Source organism: Scyliorhinus torazame, unplaced genomic scaffold, assembly GCF_047496885.1.
Source record: "Scyliorhinus torazame isolate Kashiwa2021f unplaced genomic scaffold, sScyTor2.1 scaffold_807, whole genome shotgun sequence".
Classification (NCBI taxonomy): Eukaryota; Metazoa; Chordata; class Chondrichthyes; order Carcharhiniformes; family Scyliorhinidae; genus Scyliorhinus; species Scyliorhinus torazame.
The window spans coordinates 17,073-36,891 of NW_027308534.1; the positions used below are offsets into that span (position 1 = coordinate 17,073).

General features: G+C 65.3%; 1 protein-coding gene across 1 annotated transcript in view; it reads right to left on the minus strand.

The window, feature by feature from the left end:
- LOC140406725 (histone-lysine N-methyltransferase SETD1A-like) overlaps positions 1 to 19,819 on the minus strand; it is a gene marked incomplete at its 3' end in the record, with an annotated part of 94,167 nt that overhangs the window by 15,391 nt on the left and 58,957 nt on the right. Inside the window, exon 6 of the mRNA XM_072494674.1 lies at positions 17,676 to 19,052. Coding sequence (XP_072350775.1) covers positions 17,676 to 19,052 — 1,377 coding nt within the window. The remainder of the gene's footprint in view (positions 1 to 17,675; positions 19,053 to 19,819) is intronic.

The following is a 19,819-nucleotide window of genomic DNA, read 5'->3' on the forward strand; positions in this document are numbered from 1 at the left end:
GTCTGAGGTTCAGTACCGATGGAGCGGCGCACTGTCGGAGGGTCAGGACCGAGGGAGCAGCGCACTGTCGGAGGGTCAGGATTCAGGGAGCGCCGCACTGTCTGAGGGTCAGGGCTGAGGGAGCGCCGCACTGTCTGAGGTTCAGTACCGATGGAGCTGCGCACTGTCGGAGGGTCAGGACCGAGGGAGCAGCGCACTGTCTGAGGGTCAGGATTCAGGGAGCGCCGCACTGTCTGAGGGTCAGGGCTGAGGGAGCGCCGCACTGTTGGAGGGTCAGTACTGAGGGAGTGCCGCACTGTTTGAGGGTCAGAGCTGAGGGAGCGCCGCACTGTCGGATGGTCAGTGCTGAGGGAGCACCGTACTGTCGGAGGGTCAGGGCTGAGGGAGCGCCACGCTGCCAGAGGGTCAGGACTGAGGGAGCACCACACTGTCAGATGGTCAGGGCTGAGGGAGCGCCACACTGTCTGAGGGTCAGGGCTGAGGGAGCGCCGCACTGTCTGAGCGTCAGGGCTGAGGGAACGTCGAGCTGTCAGAGGGTCAGTGCTGAGGGAGCGCCGCACTGTCGTATGGTTAGTGCTGAGGGAGCGCCGCACTGTCGGACGGTCAGGGCTGAGGGAGCGCCGCACTGTCGGACGGTCAGGGCTGAGGGAGCGCCGCACTGTCTGAGGGTCAGGGGTGAGGGAACACCGTACTGTCGGAGGGTCAGGGCTGAGGGAGCGCCACGCTGCCAGAGGGTCAGGACTGAGGGAGCACCACACTGTCAGATGGTCAGGGCTGAGGGAGCGCCACACTGTCTGAGGGTCAGGGCTGAGGGAGCGCCGCACTGTCTGAGCGTCAGGGCTGAGGGAACGTCGAGCTGTCAGAGGGTCAGTGCTGAGGGAGCGCCGCACTGTCGTATGGTTAGTGCTGAGGGAGCGCCGCACTGTCGGACGGTCAGGGCTGAGGGAGCGCCGCACTGTCGGACGGTCAGGGCTGAGGGAGCGCCGCACTGTCTGAGGGTCAGGGGTGAGGGAGCGCCGCAATGTCAGAGGGTCAGTACTGAGGGAGCGCCGTACTGTCAGGGGGTCAGTACTGAGGGAGCGCCGTACTGTCGGAGGGTCAGTACTGAGGGAGCGCTGCACTGTCAGAGGGTCGGTACTGAGGGAGCGGCGCACTGTCGGAGGGTCAGTACTGAGGGAGCGCCGCACTGTCGGAGGTTCAGTACCGATGGAGCGGCGCACTGTCGGAGGGTCAGGACTGAGGGAGCAGCGCACTATCGGAGGGTCAGGATTCAGGCAGCGCCGCACTGTCTGAGGGTCAGTACTGAGGGAACGCCGTACTGTCGGAGGGTCAGTACTGAGGGAGCGCTGCACTGTCAGAGGGTCGGTACTGAGGGAGCGGCGCACTGTCGGAGGGTCAGTACCGATGGAGCGGCGCACTGTCGGAGGGTTAGGACTGAGGGAGCGACGCACTGCCGGAGGGTCAGTACTGAGGGAACGCCACACTGACGGATGGTCAGGGCTGAGGGAGCGCCGCATTGTCGGATGGTCAGTACTGAGGGAACACCTCATTGTCGGAGGGTCAGTACGGAGGTAGCGCCGCACTGTCAGAGGGTCAGGGCTGAGGGAGCGGCGCACTGTCAGACGGTCAGGGCTGAGGGAGCGGCACAAGGTCGGAGGGTCAGTACTGAGGGAGCACCGCACTGACTGAGGGTCAGGGCTGAGGGAGGGCCGCACTGCCGGATGGTCAGGGCTGTGGGAGGGCGGCACAGACGGAGGGTCAGGGCTCGGGGAGGGCTGCACAGCCGGAGGGTCAGGGTTCGGGGAGGGCCACACAGCCGGAGGGTCAGGGCTGGGGGAGGGCCGCACTGCCGGATGGTCAGGGCTGGGGGAGGGCCGCAGTGCCGGAGGGTCATGGTTGGAGGAGGGTCGCACAGCCGGAGGGTGAGGGGTCAGGGAGGGCCACACAGATGGAGGGTCATGGCTGGAGGAGGGCCGCACAGCTGGAGGGTCAGTGCTGGGTTGGGTCCGCAGAGCCGGAGGGTCAGGGCTTGGGGAGGGCCGCACATCCGGAAGGTCAGGGCTGTGGGAGAGCCGCACAGCCGGAGGGTCAGGGCTGGGGGAGGGCCGCACAGCTGGAGGGTCAGTGCTGGGGGAGGTCCGCAGAGCCGGAGGGTCAGGGCTGGGGGAGGGTCAGGGTGCCGGAGGGTCAGTGCTGAGGGAGCGGCGCACTGTCGGATGGTCAGGGCTGAGGGAGCGCTGCACTGTCGGAGGGTCAGTGCTGAGGGAGCGCCGAACTGTCAGATGGTCAGTGCTGAGGGAGAGCCGGACTGGCTGAAGGTCAGGGCTCAGGGAGCGCCGCACTATCTGAGGGTCAGGACTGAGGGAACGCCACACTGTCTGAGGGTCAGGGCTCAGGGAGCGCCGCACTGTCTGAGGGTCAGGACTGAGGGAGCGCCGCACTGTCTGAGGTTCAGGTCTGAGAGCCCCGCACTGTTGGAGGGTCAGTACTGAGGGAGCCCCGCACTGTCTGAGGGTCAGTGCTGAGGGAGCGCCGCACTGTCTGAGGGTCAGGGCTGAGGGAGCCCCGCACTGTTGGAGGGTCAGTACTGAGGGAGCGCCGCACTGTTTGAGGGTCAGGGCTGAGGGAGCGCCGCACTGTCGGATGGTCAGTACCGATGGAGCGGCGCACTGTCGGAGGGTCAGGACCGATAGAGCAGCGCACTGTCTGAGGGTCAGGATTCAGGGAGCGCCGCACTGTCAGATGGTCAGGGCTGAGGGAGCGCCATACTGTCGGATGGTCAGGGCTGAGGCAGCACCGCACTGTCGGATGGTCAGTGCTGAGGGAGCAGCGCACTGTCTGAGGGTCAGGATTCAGGGAGCGCCGCACTGTCAGATGGTCAGGGCTGAGGGAGCGCCATACTGTCGGATGGTCAGGGCTGAGGCAGCACCGCACTGTCGGATGGTCAGTGCTGAGGGAGCGCCACACTGTCTGAGGGTCAGGACTGAGGGAGCGCCGCACTGTCTGAGGGTCAGGGCTGAGGGAGCGCCGCATTGTCTGAGGGTCAGGGCTGAGGGAGCGCCGCACTGTCAGAGGGTCAGTGCTGAGGGAGCACCGCACTGTCTGAGGGTCAGAGCTGAGGGAGCGCCGTCCTGTCAAAGGGTCAGTACTGAGGGAGCACCGCACTGTCTGAGGGTCAGGGCTGAGGGAACACCACACTGTCTGAGCGTCAGGGCTGAGGGAGCGCCGCACTATCTGAGGGTCAGGGCTGAGGGAACGCCGCACTGTCTGAGGGTCAGGGCTGAGGGAACGCCGCACTGTCTGAGGGTCAGGGCTGAGGGAGCGCCGCACTGTCTGAGGGTCAGGGCTGAGGGAGCGCCGCACTGTCTGAGGGTCAGGGCTGAGGGAGCGCCGCACTGTCTGAGGGTCAGGGCTGAGCGAGCGCCGCACTGTCTGAGGGTCAGTACTGAGGGAGCGCCGCACTGTCGGAGGGTCAGTACTGAGGGAGCGCCGCACTGTCTGAGGGTCAGTACTGAGGGAGCGCCGCACTGTCAGAGGGTCAGTGCTGGGGGAGGGCCGCACAGCTGGAGGGTCAGTGCTGGGGGAGGTCCGCAGAGCCGGAGGGTCAGGGCTGGGGGAGGGTCAGGGTGCCGGAGGGTCAGTGCTGAGGGAGCGGCGCACTGTCGGATGGTCAGGGCTGAGGGAGCGCTGCACTGTCGGAGGGTCAGTGCTGAGGGAGCGCCGAACTGTCAGATGGTCAGTGCTGAGGGAGAGCCGGACTGGCTGAAGGTCAGGGCTCAGGGAGCGCCGCACTATCTGAGGGTCAGGACTGAGGGAACGCCACACTGTCTGAGGGTCAGGGCTCAGGGAGCGCCGCACTGTCTGAGGGTCAGGACTGAGGGAGCGCCGCACTGTCTGAGGTTCAGGTCTGAGAGCCCCGCACTGTTGGAGGGTCAGTACTGAGGGAGCCCCGCACTGTCTGAGGGTCAGTGCTGAGGGAGCGCCGCACTGTCTGAGGGTCAGGGCTGAGGGAGCCCCGCACTGTTGGAGGGTCAGTACTGAGGGAGCGCCGCACTGTTTGAGGGTCAGGGCTGAGGGAGCGCCGCACTGTCGGATGGTCAGTACCGATGGAGCGGCGCACTGTCGGAGGGTCAGGACCGATAGAGCAGCGCACTGTCTGAGGGTCAGGATTCAGGGAGCGCCGCACTGTCAGATGGTCAGGGCTGAGGGAGCGCCATACTGTCGGATGGTCAGGGCTGAGGCAGCACCGCACTGTCGGATGGTCAGTGCTGAGGGAGCAGCGCACTGTCTGAGGGTCAGGATTCAGGGAGCGCCGCACTGTCAGATGGTCAGGGCTGAGGGAGCGCCATACTGTCGGATGGTCAGGGCTGAGGCAGCACCGCACTGTCGGATGGTCAGTGCTGAGGGAGCGCCACACTGTCTGAGGGTCAGGACTGAGGGAGCGCCGCACTGTCTGAGGGTCAGGGCTGAGGGAGCGCCGCATTGTCTGAGGGTCAGGGCTGAGGGAGCGCCGCACTGTCAGAGGGTCAGTGCTGAGGGAGCACCGCACTGTCTGAGGGTCAGAGCTGAGGGAGCGCCGTCCTGTCAAAGGGTCAGTACTGAGGGAGCACCGCACTGTCTGAGGGTCAGGGCTGAGGGAACACCACACTGTCTGAGCGTCAGGGCTGAGGGAGCGCCGCACTATCTGAGGGTCAGGGCTGAGGGAACGCCGCACTGTCTGAGGGTCAGGGCTGAGGGAACGCCGCACTGTCTGAGGGTCAGGGCTGAGGGAGCGCCGCACTGTCTGAGGGTCAGGGCTGAGGGAGCGCCGCACTGTCTGAGGGTCAGGGCTGAGGGAGCGCCGCACTGTCTGAGGGTCAGGGCTGAGCGAGCGCCGCACTGTCTGAGGGTCAGTACTGAGGGAGCGCCGCACTGTCGGAGGGTCAGTACTGAGGGAGCGCCGCACTGTCTGAGGGTCAGTACTGAGGGAGCGCCGCACTGTCAGAGGGTCAGTGCTGAGGGAGCACCGCACTGTCGGAGGGTCAGTACTGAGGGAGCGCCACACTGTCGGAGGGTCAGTACTGAGGGAGCGCCGCACTGTCAGAGGGTCAGAACTGAGGGAATGCCGCACTGTCAGAGGGTCAGTACTGAGGGAGCACCGCACTGTCGGAGGGTCAGTACTGAGGGAGCGCCGCACTGTCAGAGGGTCAGTGCTGAGGGAGCGCCGCACTGTCGGATGGTCAGGGCTGAGGGAGCGCCGCACTGTCTGAGGGTCGGTACTGAGGGAGCGCCATACTGTCTGAGGGTCAGTGCTGAGGGAGCGCAGCACTGTCTGAGGGTCAGGGCTGAGGGAGCGCCACACTGTCAGAGGGTCAGTACTGAGGGAGCGCCGCACCGTCAGACGGTCAGTACTGAGGGAGCGCCGCACTGTCTGAGGGTCAGTACTGAGGGAGCGCCGCACTGTCTGAGGGTCAGTACTGAGGGAGCGCCGCACTGTCTGAGGGTCAGTACTGAGGGAGCGCCGCACCGTCAGAGGGTCAGTACTGAGCGAGCGCCGCCCTGTCTGAGGGTCAGGGCTGAGGGAGCACCGCACTGCCTGAGGGTCAGGGCTGAGGGAAAGCCGCACTGTCTGAGGGTCAGGGCTGAGCAAGCGCCGCACTGTCGGAGGGTCAGGACTGAGGGAGCGCCGTACTATTTGAGGGTCAGGGCTGAGCGAGCGCCGCACTGTCTGAGGGTCAGGGCTGAGCGAGCGCCGCACTGTCTGAGGGTCAGGGCTGAGCGAGCGCCGCACTGTCAGAGGGTCAGGGCTGCGGGAACGCCGCACTGTTGGAGGGTCAGTGCTGAGGGAGAGCCGCACTGTTGGAGGGTCAGTGCTGAGGGAGCCCCGCACTGTCGGAGGGTCAGTACTGAGGGAGCGCCATACTGTCGGATGGTCAGGGCTGAGGGAGCCCCGCACTGTCTGAGGGTCAGTACTGAGGGAGCGCCGCAATGCCGGAGGGTCAGTACTGAGGGAGCGCCATACTGTCGGATGGTCTGGGCTGAGGGAGACCCGCACTGTCTGAGGGTCAGTACTTAGGGAGCGCCATACTGTCTGAGGGTCAGTGCTGAGGGAGCGCCGCACTGTCGTATGGTTAGTGCTGAGGGAGCGCCGCACTGTCTGAGAGTCAGGGCCGAGGGAGCACTGCACTGTCAGAGGGTCAGTACTGAGGGAGCACCGCAGTGTCGGAGGGTCAGTACTGAGGGAGCGCCGCACTGTCGGAGGGTCAGTACTGAGGGAGCGCCGCACTGTCAGAGGGTCAGTGCTGAGGGAGCGACGCATTGTCGGATGGTCAGGGCTGAGGGAGCGCCATACTGTCTGAGGGTCAGTGCTGAGTGAGCGCAGCACTGTCTGAGGGTCAGTACTGAGGGAGCGCCGCACTGTCAGAGGGTCAGTACTGAGGGAGCGCCGCACCGTCAGAGGGTCAGTACTGAGGGAGCAGCGCACTGTCTGAGGGTCAGTACTGAGGGAGCGCCGCACTGTCTGAGGGTCAGTACTGAGGGAGCGCCGCACCGTCAGAGGGTCAGTACTGAGGGAGCGCCGCACCGTCAGAGGGTCAGTACTGAGGGAGCGCCGCACTGTCTGAGGGTCAGTACTGAGGGAACGCCGCACTGTCTGAGGGTCAGGGCTGAGCGAGCACCGCCCTGTCCGAGGGTCAGGGCTGAGGGAGAGCCGCACTGCCTGAGGGTCAGGGCTGAGGGAGCGCCGCACTGCCCGAGGGTCAGGACTGAGGGAACGCCACACTGTCTGAGCGTCAGGGCTGAGGGAGCACCGCACTGTCTGAGGGTCAGGGCTGAGGGAGCACCGCACTGTCTGAGGGTCAGGGCTGAGCAAGCGCCGCACTGTCGGCGGGTCAGTACTGAGGGAGTGCCGCACTGTCTGAGCGTCAGGGCTGAGGGAGCACCGCACTGTCTGAGGGTCAGGGCTGAGCAAGTGCCCTACTGTCTGAGGGTCAGGGTTGAGCAAGCGCCGCACTGTCTGAGGGTCAGGGCTGAGGGAGCGGCGCACTGCCCGAGGGTCAGGACTGAGGGAACGCCACACTGTCTGAGCGTCAGGGCTGAGGGAGCGCCGCACTGTCGGATGGTCAGGGTTGAGGGAGCGCCGCACTGTCTGAGCGTCAGGGCTGAGGGAGCGCCGCACTGTCGGATGGTCAGGGTTGAGGGAGCGCCGCACTGTCGGATGGTCAGTGCTGAGGGAGAGCCGCACTGTCAGAGGGTCAGGGCTGTGGGAACGCCGCACTGCCGGAGGGTCAGTACTGAGGGAGCGCCGCACTGTCTGAGGGTCAGTACTGAGGGAGCAGCGCACTGTCTGAGGGTCAGTGCTGAGCGAGCGCCGCACTGTCTGAGGGTCAGGGCTGAGCAAGCGCCGCACTGTCTGAGGGTCAGGGCTGAGCGAGCGCCGCACTGTCTGAGGGTCAGGGCTGAGCGAGCGCCGCACTGTCTGAGGGTCAGGGCTGAGCGAGCGCCGCACTGTCTGAGGGTCAGGGCTGAGCGAGCGCCGCCCTGTCTGAGGGTCAGGGCTGAGCGAGCGCCGCACTGTCTGAGGGTCAGTACTGAGGGAGCGCCGCACTGTCGGATGGTCAGGGTTGAGGGAGCGCCGCACTGTCGGATGGTCAGTGCTGAGGGAGAGCCGCACTGTCAGTGGGTCAGTGCTGAGGGAGCGCCGCACTGTCAGAGGGTCAGTGCTGAGGGAGCGCCGCACTGTCAGAGGGTCAGGGCTGCGGTAACGCCGCACTGCCGGAGGGTCAGTGCTGAGGGAGCGCCGCATTGTCGGATGGTCAGGGCTGAGGGAGCGCCGCACTGTCTGAGGGTCAGTACTGAGGGAGCGCCATACTGTCTGAGGGTCAGTGCTGAGGGAGCGCAGCACTGCCTGAGGGTCAGGGCTGAGGGAGCGCCATACTGTCGGATGGTCAGGGCTGAGGGAGCCCCGCACTGTCTGAGGGTCAGTACTGAGGGAGCGCCATACTGTCTGAGGGTCAGTGCTGAGGGAGCGCCGCACTGTCGTATGGTTAGTGCTGAGGGAGCGCCGCACTGCCGGAGGGTCAGTACTGAGGGAGCGCCATACTGTCGGATGGTCAGGGCTGAGGGAGACCCGCACTGTCTGAGGGTCAGTACTGAGGGAGCGCCATACTGTCTGAGGGTCAGTGCTGAGGGAGCGCCGCACTGTCGTATGGTTAGTGCTGAGGGAGCGCCGCACTGCCGGAGGGTCAGTACTGAGGGAGCGCCATACTGTCGGATGGTCAGGGCTGAGGGAGACCCGCACTGTCTGAGGGTCAGTACTGAGGGAGCGCCGCACTGTCTGAGGGTCAGTACTGAGGGAGCACCGCACCGTCAGAGGGTCAGTACTGAGGGAGCGCCGTACTGTCAGAGGGTCAGTACTGAGGGAGCGCCGCACCGTCAGAGGGTCAGTACTGAGGGAGCGCCGCACCGTCGGAGGGTCAGGACTGAGGGAGCGCCGTACTATATGAGGGTCAGGGCTGAGCGAGCGCCGCACTGTCTGAGGGTCAGGGCTGAGGGAGCCCCGCACTGTCTGAGGGTCAGTACTGAGGGAGCGCCATACTGTCTGAGGGTCAGTGCTGAGGGAGCGCCGCACTGTCGTATGGTTAGTGCTGAGGGAGTGCCGCACTGCCGGAGGGTCAGTACTGAGGGAGCGCCATACTGTCGGATGGTCAGGGCTGAGGGAGACCCGCACTGTCTGAGGGTCAGTACTGAGGGAGCGCCATACTGTCTGAGGGTCAGTGCTGAGGGAGCGCCGCACTGTCGTATGGTTAGTGCTGAGGGAGCGCCGCACTGCCGGAGGGTCAGTACTGAGGGAGCGCCATACTGTCGGATGGTCAGGGCTGCGGGAGTCCCGCACTGTCTGAGGGTCAGTACTGAGGGAGCGCCATACTGTCTGAGGGTTAGTGCTGAGGGAGCGCCGCACTGTCAGAGGGTCGGTACTGAGGGAGCGGCGCACTGTCGGAGGGTCAGTACCGATGGAGCGGCGCACTGTCGGAGGGTCAGGACTGAGGGAGCAGCGCACTGTTGGAGGGTCAGTATTGAGGGAAAGCCACACTGACGGATGGTCAGGGCTGAGGGAGCGCCGCATTGTCGGATGGTCAGTACTGAGGGAGCGCCGCACTGTCTGAGGGTCAGTACTGAGGGAACACCTCATTGTCGGAGGGTCAGTACGGAGGTAGCGCCGCAGTCAGAGGGTCAGGGCTGAGGGAGCGCTCCACTGACTGAGGGTCAGGGCTGAGGCAGCGGCACAAGGTCGGAGGGTCAGTACTGAGGGAGCACCGCACTGACTGAGGGTCAGGGCTGAGGGAGGGCTGCACTGCCGGATGGTCAGGGCTGTGGGAGGCTTGCGGTGCCGGAGGGTCAGGGCTGGGGGAGGGCCGCACAGACGGAGGGTCATGGCTGGAGGAGGGCCGCACAGCCGGAGGGTCAGGGCTCAGGGAGGGCCACACAGCCGGAGGGTCAGGGCTGGAGGAGGGCCTCCGTGCCGGAGGGTCAGGGCTCGGGGAGGGCTGCACAGCCATAGGGTCGGGGCAGAAGGAGGGCCACACAGCCAGAGGGTCGGGGTTGAGGAACGGCCGCACAGCCGGAGGGTCAGGGCTGTGGGAGGGTCAGGGTGCCGGAGGGTCAGGGCTGGGGGAGGGCCGCACAGCCGGAGGGTCAGGGTGCCGGAGGGTCAGGGCTGGGGGAGGGCCGAACAGACGGAGGGTCAGGGCTGGGGGAGGGCCGCACAGCCGGAAGGTCAGGGCTGGGGGAGGGCCGCAGTGCCGGAGGGTCAGGGCTGTCGGAGGGCCGCACAGCTGAAGGGTCAGGGCTGTGGGAGGATAACGGTGCCGTAGGGTCATGGCTGGGGAGGGCCGCAGAGCCGGAGGGTCAGGGCTGTGGGAGGGCTGCACAGCTGGAGGTTCAGTGCTGGGGGAGGGCCGCACAGCCGGAGGGTCAGGGCTGGGGGAGGGTCAGGGTGCTGGAGGGTCAGGGCAGAGGGAGGGCCGCACAGCCGGAGGGTCAGGGCTGTGGGAGGGCCGCACAGCTGGAGGGTCAGTGCTGGGGGAGGTCCGCAGAGCCGGAGGGTCAGGGCTGGGGGAGGGTCAGGGTGCCGGAGGGTCAGGGCAGAGGGAGGGCCGCACAGCCTGAGGGTCAGTGCTGAGGGAGCGGCGCACTGTCGGATGGTCAGGGCTGAGGGAGCGCCGCACTGTCGGATGGTCAGTGCTGAGGGAACGCCACACTGTTGGAGGATCAGGACTGAGGGAGCAGCGCACTGTCTGAGGGTCAGTGCTGAGGGAGCAACGCACTGTCTGAGGGTCAGGGGTGAGGGAGGGCCGCACTGTCAGAGGGTCAGTACTGAGGGAGCGCCGTACTGTCAGAGGGTCAGTACTGAGGGAGCGCCGCACTGTCTGAGGGTCAGGGCTGAGGGAACGCCGCATTGTCTGAGGGTCAGGGCTGAGGGAGTGCCGCACTGTCTGAGGGTCAGGGCTGACCGAGCGCCGCACTGTCTGAGGGTCAGGGCTGAGGGAGCGCCGCACTGTCTGCAGGTCAGTGCTGAGGGAGCGCCGCACTGTCTGAGGGAGCGCCATTCTGTTGGATGGTCAGGGCTGAGGGAGCGCAGCACTGTCTGAGGGTCAGGGCTGAGGGAGCGCCGTACCGTCAGAGGGTCAGTACTGAGGGAGCGCCGCACTGTCTGAGGGTCAGTACTGAGGGAGCGCCGCACTGTCTGAGGGTCAGGGCTGAAGGGAGCGCCGCACTGTCTGAGGGTCAGGGCTGAGGGAGCGCTGCACTGTCGGATGGTCAGGGCTGAGGGAGCGCCATACTGTCGGATGGTCAGGACTGAGGGAGCGCCGCACTGTCTGAGAGTCAGGGCTGAGGGGGCGCCGCACTGTCTGAGGGTCAGTGCTGAGGGAGCGCCGCACTGTCAGAGGGTCAGTACTGAGGGAGCGCCGCACTGTCAGAGGGTCAGTGCTGAGGGAGTGCCGCACTGTCAGAGGGTCAGTGCTGAGGGAGCGCCGCACTGTCAGAGGGTCAGTGCTGAGGGAGCGCCGCACTGTCAGAGGGTCAGTACTGAGGGAGCGCCGCACTGTCAGAGGGTCAGTACTGAGGGAGCGCCGCACTGTCTGAGGGTCAGGGCTGAGGGAACGCCGCACTGTCTGAGGGTCAGGGCTGAGGGAACGCCGCACTGTCTGAGGGTCAGGGCTGAGGGAGTGCCGCACTGTCTGAGGGTGAGGGCTGAGCGAGCGCCGCACTGTCTGAGGGTGAGGGCTGAGGGAGCGCCGCACTGTCTGAGGGTCAGTGCTGAGGGAGCGCCGCACTGTCTGAGGGAGCGCCATTCTGTTAGATGGTCAGGGCTGAGGGAGCGCAGCACTGTCTGAGGGTCAGTGCTGAGGGAGCGCCGCACTGTCTGAGGGTCAGGGCTGAGGGAGCGCCGTACCGTCAGAGGGTCAGTACTGAGGGAGCGCCGCACTGTCTGAGGGTCAGTACTGAGGGAGCGCCGCACTGTCTGAGGGTCAGGGCTGAGGGAGCGCTGCACTGTCGGATGGTCAGGGCTGAGGGAGCGCCATACTGTCGGATGGTCAGGACTGAGGGAGCGCCGCACTGTCTGAGAGTCAGGGCTGAGGGAGCGCCGCACTGTCTGAGGGTCAGTGCTGAGGGAGCGCCGCACTGTCAGAGGGTCAGTACTGAGGGAGCGCCGCACTGTCAGAGGGTGAGTGCTGAGGGAGTGCCGCACTGTCAGAGGGTCAGTACTGAGGGAGCGCCGCACTGTCAGAGGGTCAGTGCTGAGGGAGCGCCGCACTGTCAGAGGGTCAGTACTGAGGGAGCGCCGCACTGTCAGAGGGTCAGGGCTGAGGGAGAGCCGCACTGTCGGAGGGTCAGTACTGAGGGAGCTCCGCACTGTCGGAGGGTCAGTACCGAGGGAGCGCTGCACTGTCGGAGGGTCTGTACTGAGGGAGCGCCGCGCTGTCGGATGGTCAGGGCTGAGGGAGCGCCGCACTGTCAGAGGGTCAGTGCTGAGGGAGCCCCGCACTGTCAGGGGGTCAGTACTGAGGGAGCGGCACACTGTCGGATGGTCAGGGCTGAGGGAGCGCCGCACTGTCTGAGGGTCAGAGCTGAGGGAGCCCCGCACTGTCAGAGGGTCAGTATCGATGGAGCGGCGCACTGTCGGATGGTCAGTGCTGAGGGAACGCCACACTGTTGGAGGGTCAGGACTGAGGGAGCAGCGCACTGTCTGAGGGTCAGTGCTGAGGGAGCACCGCACTGTCTGAGGGTCAGGGGTGAGGGAGCGCCGCACTGTCAGAGGGTCAGTACTGAGGGAGCGACGTACTGTCAGAGGGTCAGTACTGAGGGAGCGCCGCACTGTCTGAGGGTCAGGGCTGAGGGAACGCCGCACTGTCTGTGGGTCAGGGCTGAGGGAGTGCCGCACTGTCTGAGGGTCAGGGCTGACCGAGCGCCGCACTGTCTGAGGGTCAGGGCTGAGGGAGCGCCGCACTGTCTGAGGGTCAGTGCTGAGGGAGCGCCGCACTGTCAGGGGGTCAGTACTGAGGGAGCGGCGCACTGTCGGATGGTCAGTGCTGAGGGAACGCCACACTGTTGGAGGGTCAGGACTGAGGGAGCAGCGCACTGTCTGAGGGTCAGTGCTGAGGGAGCACCGCACTGTCTGAGGGTCAGGGGTGAGGGAGCGCCGCACTGTCAGAGGGTCAGTACTGAGGGAGCGCCGTACTGTCAGAGGGTCAGTACTGAGGGAGCGCCGCACTGTCTGAGGGTCAGGGCTGAGCGAGCGCCGCACTGTCTGAGGGTCAGGGCTGACCGAGCGCCGCACTGTCTGAGGGTCAGGGCTGAGGGAGCGCCGCACTGTCTGCGGGTCAGTGCTGAGGGAGCGCACACTGTCTGAGGGTCAGTGCTGAGGGAGCGCCGCACTGTCTGAGGGTCAGGGCTGAGGGAGCGCCGCACTGTCTGAGGGTCAGGGCTGAGGGAGCGCCGCACTGTCTGAGGGTCAGGGCTGAGGGAGCGCCGCACTGTCTGAGGTTCAGGGCTGAGGGAGTGCCGCACTGTCAGAGCATCATTACTGAGGGAGCGCCGCACTGTCTGAGGTTCAGGGCTGAGGGAGCGCCGTACCGTCAGAGGGTCAGTACTGAGGGAGCCCCGCACTGTCAGAGGGTCAGTACCGATGGAGCGGCACACTGTCGGATGGTCAGGGCTGAGGGAGCGCCGCACTGTCGGATGGTCAGTGCTGAGGGAACGCCACACTGTCGGAGGGTCAGGGCTGAGGGAGCACCGCACTGTCTGAGGGTCAGGGGTGAGGGAGCGCCGCACTGTCAGAGGGTCAGTACTGAGGGAGCGCCGTACTGTCAGAGGGTCAGTACTGAGGGAGCGCCGCACTGTCTGAGGGTCAGGGCTGAGGGAACGCCGCACTGTCTGAGGGTCAGGGCTGAGGGAGTGCCGCACTGTCTGAGGGTCAGGGCTGAGCGAGCGCCGCACTGTCTGAGGGTCAGGGCTGAGGGAGGGCCGCAATGTCCGAGGGTCAGGGCTGAGGGAGCGCCGTACTGTCTGAGGGTCAGGGCTGACCGAGCGCCGCACTGTCTGAGGGTCAGGGCTGAGGGAGCGCCGCACTGTCTGAGGGTCAGGGCTGAGGGAGTGCCGCACTGTCAGAGAATCATTACTGAGGGAGCGCCGCACTGTCGGAGGGTCAGTACTGAGGGAGCGCCATACTGTCGGATGGTCAGGGCTGAGGGAGCGCCGCACTGTCTGAGGTAGCGCCATACTGTCGGATGGTCAGGGCTGAGGGAGCGCCGCACTGTCAGAGGGTCAGTGCTGAGGGAGCCCCGCACTGTCAGGGGGTCAGTACTGAGGGAGCGGCACACTGTCGGATGGTCAGGGCTGAGGGAGCGCCGCACTGTCTGAGGGTCAGAGCTGAGGGAGCCCCGCACTGTCAGAGGGTCAGTATCGATGGAGCGGCGCACTGTCGGATGGTCAGTGCTGAGGGAACGCCACACTGTTGGGAGGGTCAGGACTGAGGGAGCAGCGCACTGTCTCAGGGTCAGTGCTGAGGGAGCACCGCACTGTCTGAGGGTCAGGGGTGAGGGAGCGCCGCACTGTCAGAGGGTCAGTACTGAGGGAGCGACGTACTGTCAGAGGGTCAGTACTGAGGGAGCGCCGCACTGTCTGAGGGTCAGGGCTGAGGGAACGCCGCACTGTCTGTGGGTCAGGGCTGAGGGAGTGCCGCACTGTCTGAGGGTCAGGGCTGACCGAGCGCCGCACTGTCTGAGGGTCAGGGCTGAGGGAGCGCCGCACTGTCTGAGGGTCAGTGCTGAGGGAGCGCCGCACTGTCAGGGGGTCAGTACTGAGGGAGCGGCGCACTGTCGGATGGTCAGTGCTGAGGGAACGCCACACTGTTGGAGGGTCAGGACTGAGGGAGCAGCGCACTGTCTGAGGGTCAGTGCTGAGGGAGCACCGCACTGTCTGAGGGTCAGGGGTGAGGGAGCGCCGCACTGTCAGAGGGTCAGTACTGAGGGAGCGCCGTACTGTCAGAGGGTCAGTACTGAGGGAGCGCCGCACTGTCTGAGGGTCAGGGCTGAGCGAGCGCCGCACTGTCTGAGGGTCAGGGCTGAGCGAGCGCCGCACTGTCTGAGGGTCAGGGCTGAGCGAGCGCCGCACTGTCTGAGGGTCAGGGCTGAGGGAGCGCCGCACTGTCTGAGGGTCAGGGCTGACCGAGCGCCGCACTGTCTGAGGGTCAGGGCTGAGGGAGCGCCGCACTGTCTGCGGGTCAGTGCTGAGGGAGCGCCGCACTGTCTGAGGGTCAGTGCTGAGGGAGCGCCGCACTGTCTGAGGGTCAGGGCTGAGGGAGCGCCGCACTGTCTGAGGGTCAGGGCTGAGGGAGCGCCGCACTGTCTGAGGGTCAGGGCTGAGGGAGCGCCGCACTGTCTGAGGTTCAGGGCTGAGGGAGTGCCGCACTGTCAGAGCATCATTACTGAGGGAGCGCCGCACTGTCGGAGGGTCAGTACTGAGGGAGCGCCATACTGTCGGATGGTCAGGGCTGAGGGAGCGCCGCACTGTCTGAGGGAGCGCCATTCTGTTGGATGGTCAGGGCTGAGGGAGCGCAGCACTGTCTGAGGGTCAGGGCTGAGGGAGCGCCACACTGTCTGAGGGTCAGGGCTGAGGGAGCGCCGTACCGTCAGAGGGTCAGTACTGAGGGAGCGCCGCACTGTCTGAGGGTCAGTACTGAGGGAGCCCCGCACTGTCAGAGGGTCAGTACCGATGGAGCGGCACACTGTCGGATGGTCAGGGCTGAGGGAGCGCCGCACTGTCGGATGGTCAGTGCTGAGGGAACGCCACACTGTCGGAGGGTCAGGGCTGAGGGAGCACCGCACTGTCTGAGGGTCAGGGGTGAGGGAGCGCCGCACTGTCAGAGGGTCAGTACTGAGGGAGCGCCGTACTGTCAGAGGGTCAGTACTGAGGGAGCGCCGCACTGTCTGAGGGTCAAGGCTGAGGGAACGCCGCACTGTCTGAGGGTCAGGGCTGAGGGAGTGCCGCACTGTCTGAGGGTCAGGGCTGAGCGAGCGCCGCACTGTCTGAGGGTCAGGGCTGAGGGAGGGCCGCAATGTCCGAGGGTCAGGGCTGAGGGAGCGCCGTACTGTCTGAGGGTCAGGGCTGACCGAGCGCCGCACTGTCTGAGGGTCAGGGCTGAGGGAGCGCCGCACTGTCTGAGGGTCAGGGCTGAGGGAGTGCCGCACTGTCAGAGAATCATTACTGAGGGAGCGCCGCACTGTCGGAGGGTCAGTACTGAGGGAGCGCCATACTGTCGGATGGTCAGGGCTGAGGGAGCGCCGCACTGTCTGAGGTAGCGCCATACTGTCGGATGGTCAGGGCTGAGGGAGCGCCGCACTGTCGGATGGTCAGGGCTGAGGGAGCACCGCACTGTCGGAGGGTCAGTACTGAGGGAGCGCCGTCCTGTCAGAGGGTCAGTACTGAGGGAGCGCCGCACTGTCAGAGGGTAAGAGCTGAGGGAGCGCTGCACTGTCTGAGGGTCAGGGCTCAGGGAGCGCCGCACTGTCTGAGGGTCAGGGCTGAGGGAGCGGCGCACTGTCCGAGGTTCAGGGCTGAGGGAGCGCCGCACTGTCTGAGGGTCAGTACTGAGGGAGCTCCGCAATGCCAGAGGGTCAGTGCTGAGGGAGCCAAGCACTGTCAGAGGGTCAGTACTGAGGGAGCGGCGCACCGTGTGAGGTTCAGTACCGATGGAGCGGCACACTGTCGGATGGTCAGGGCTGAGGGAGCGCAGCACTGTCAGAGGGTCAGTACTGAGGGAGCGCTGTCCTGTCAGAGGGTCAGTACTGAGGGAGCACCGCACTGTCTGAGGGTCAGGGCTGAGGGAACGCCGCACTGTCTGAGGGTCAGGGCTGAGGGAGTGCCGCACTGTCTGAGGGTCAGGGCTGAGCGAGCGCCGCACTGTCTGAGGGTCAGGGCTGAGGGAGCGCCGCACTGTCGGAGGGTCGGTGCTGAGGGAGCGCCGCACTGTCAGAGGGTCAGTACTGAGGGAGCACCGCACTGTCAGAGGGTCAGTACTCAGGGAGCGCCGTCCTGTCAGAGGGTCAGTACTGAGGGAGCGCCGCACTGTCAGAGGGTCAGTACAGAGGGAGTGTCGCACTGTCTGAGGGTCAGGGCTGAGGGAGCGCCGCACTGTCAGAGGGTCAGGACAGAGGGAGTGTCGCACTGTCAGAGGGTCAGTACTGAGGGAGCGCCGCACTGTCAGAGGGTCAGTACAGAGGGAGTGTCGCACTGTCAGAGGGTCAATACTGAGGGAGTGCTGCACTGTCAGTGGGGCAGTACTGAGGGAGCGCCGCACTGTCTGAGGGTCAGGGCTGAGGGAGCGCCGCACTGTCTGAGGGTCAGGGCTGAGGGAGTGCCGCACTGTCAGAGCATCACTACTGAGGGAGCGCCACACTGTCAGAGGGTCAGGACTGAGGGAGCGCCGCACTGTCTGAGGGTCAGGGCTGAGGGAGTGCCGCATGGTCAGAGCATCATTACTGAGGGAGCGCCGCACTGGCAGAGGGTCAGTACTGAGGGAGCGCCGCACTGTCAGAGGGTCAGTACCGAGGGTCCACCGCACTATCAGAGGGTCAGTACTGAGAGAGCGCCGCCCTGTCGGAGGGTCAGTACTGAGGGAGCGCCGCACTGTCAGAGAGTCAGTACTGAGGGAGTGTCGCACTGTCTGAGGGTCAGGGCTGAGGGAGTGCCGCACTGTCTGAGAGTCAGTACTGAGGGAGCGCCACACTACCTGAGGGTCAGGCCTGAGGGAGTGCCGCACTGACCGGGGGGGGCACAGGGCTGAGGGAGTGCGGCACTGTCAGGGGGGTCAGGCGAGAGATGGCTCGCACTGCCGGAGGGACATTGCACTTTTAGTACTGAGGGAGCAGATGTCTGGAAAAACGCCATGGGCAGCATTCTGAAGGAGGTTTGGTGGTGGACTCTGGGTCCACTCTGTATCCCTCCACTGTCACTTGGCAGCTCTTTATCTCAGCCTTTCTGCTGACTGCTTGCGGAGAACAAAATGGCTCGACCATTTTCTACATTTCCACCATGGCCTGAACATCAAACAGAGGTTTGGGTGTGTGTGTACCGTCCCGAGGGAGCTCGGGAGACGCGACAGGTGCCAACGGCCCCTCCAAAATGAAGGATATTGGTGTGGAACACCCAATGTGTATCGTTCAACCAGTCCACACTGGTGTCTTCTTGTAGGAGCTGCTCGTAAGTCTGCTTGAGGTACCGCGCGTCCTCCGGGTCAAGGCCAGAGTTCCAGATGTCGTAAAGAATGGACATCTCCTCAAACTCGCTGCGCAGCTCAAAGGCACCATCCGGCGGTTCGGCGCCCGCCTTTGTCCGTTCCGAGCATACTTCGCCCGGTTCCAGTCTCTTGCCCTTCGTGGCTTGCCCGGCGGGAGGCAAGGCTTCCTCTTCACCCTCCAGCGGAGGCCCTGTGTCCTCTTGGTTGCCCACCTCCTCCGCCTCCTCGTTCTCCTCCTGCGGGAGCCTCCGCCTCCTCTTGTGCGCCTCCTCGTCATCGTCACGCCCCTTCAGCCGCCTGCTCTCACCTACCCCCCCTCCTGCTCCTCCGCCACCCAGGTCGCCCACCTCCAGCACACCGGTAGACTGCGGCGGGCAGGGTGGTGCCACCACCTCCTCGGGGGCCTCCAGCACGGCGTCCAGGTGGTCGCTGAGCAGCTCGGTGATCAGCCGCTGGCTGGCGGAGCCCTCCAGCGGGGACGGGACAGCCCGCGAGGCCTCGCCCGGACCCCGCCGAGCCGAGGCCCGGCGGGCGGAGGGCGAGGGCAGGCGGGGAGGGGGCTTGGCGTAGCTGTGCTCCAAATGGAAGGTGCGCTCAGGGCGGGGCAGGAGGTCCTCCTCCTCTTCGTCGTCGGAGCTCAGGGCCAGCTCGGCACCCGCCTCGCCGATGGTCAAGGCGATGTCGGCCAGGGCTGCCAGGTCCACCCCCTTGTCCGGGGTCCGCGGCGAGAAGGCGGTGTTGGCCAGAGCCAGCAAGGACGAGGCGCCCAGCTGTTCCTTCAGCCGCAGGCTTACATCCTCAGGGGGCTCGGGGGTGGGAGTGCGGGGGGGCTGCTGCTGCCTGTTTCGTCCACGGGATGCCCGAGCCGGAGGCTCCTCGGTGGGCGCCTTGACCAAGGCCGCGTGATCCAGCGGGAGGTTGCGGATGGTGGTGGGGGCCGGCGGCGAAATGCTGCGCAGATTTTCCCTCCGCCGCAGCGCCCTCGACGATGGCCCGACAGGATAACTCTCCGGCTCATCATCCTCCGTCTCCTCCTCCTCGCCCTCCGTCTCTTCCTCCACCTCCTCCTCCTCAGAGAGAGAAAACGAGACACGCTTAGGCTGCTTCCTCAAAGGCACCAATGGTGGGCCGCCTTCCTCTTTCGCCGTTAGCTCTCCAGCGGGCTTCTCCTCCTCGACCGTGGCCGCCATCTTCTCGGGCTCATCCTTCGGCTTGGCATCCGCTTCCCCATTCGGCAACAAAGCAGGCTTCTCTGGGATTACAGTTGACGGTTCTGAAGGAAGGAAATGAGGGATGAGTACAGTGGACCACACAGTGACACCCAGTCCCAGAGGGGGAAAGGACAGTGTATCTAACACAGTGACTCCCAGTCCCAGAGGGGGAAAGGCCAGTGTATCTAACACACTGTGACACCCGGTCCCAGAGGGGGAAAGAAAGGACAGTGTATCTAATACACTGTGACACCCGGTCCCAGAGGGGGAATGGACAGTGTATCTAACACACTGTGACTCCCAGTCCCAGAGGGGGAAAGGACAGTGTATCTAACACACTGTGACACCCAGTCCCAGAGGGGGAAAGAAAGGACAGTGTATCTAATACACTGTGACACCCGGTCCCAGAGGGGGAATGGACAGTGTATCTAACACACTGTGACTCCCAGTCCCAGAGGGGGAAAGGACAGTGTATCTAACACACTGTGACACCCAGTCCCAGAGGGGGAAAGGACAGTGTATCTAACACACTGTGACACCCAGTCCCAGAGGGGGAAACGACAGTGTATCTAACACACTGTGACACCCAGTCCCAGAGGGGGAAAGGACAGTGTATCTAACACTCTGTAACACCCAGTCCCAGAGGGGGAAAGGACAGTGTATCTAACACACTGTGACACCCGGTCCCAGAAGGGGGGGAAAAGACAGTGTATCTAACACACTGTGACACCCGGTCCCAGAGGGCGAAAGGACAGTGTACCTAACACACTGTGACACCCGGTCCCAGAGGGGGAAAGGACAGTGTATCTAACGCACTGTGACACCCAGT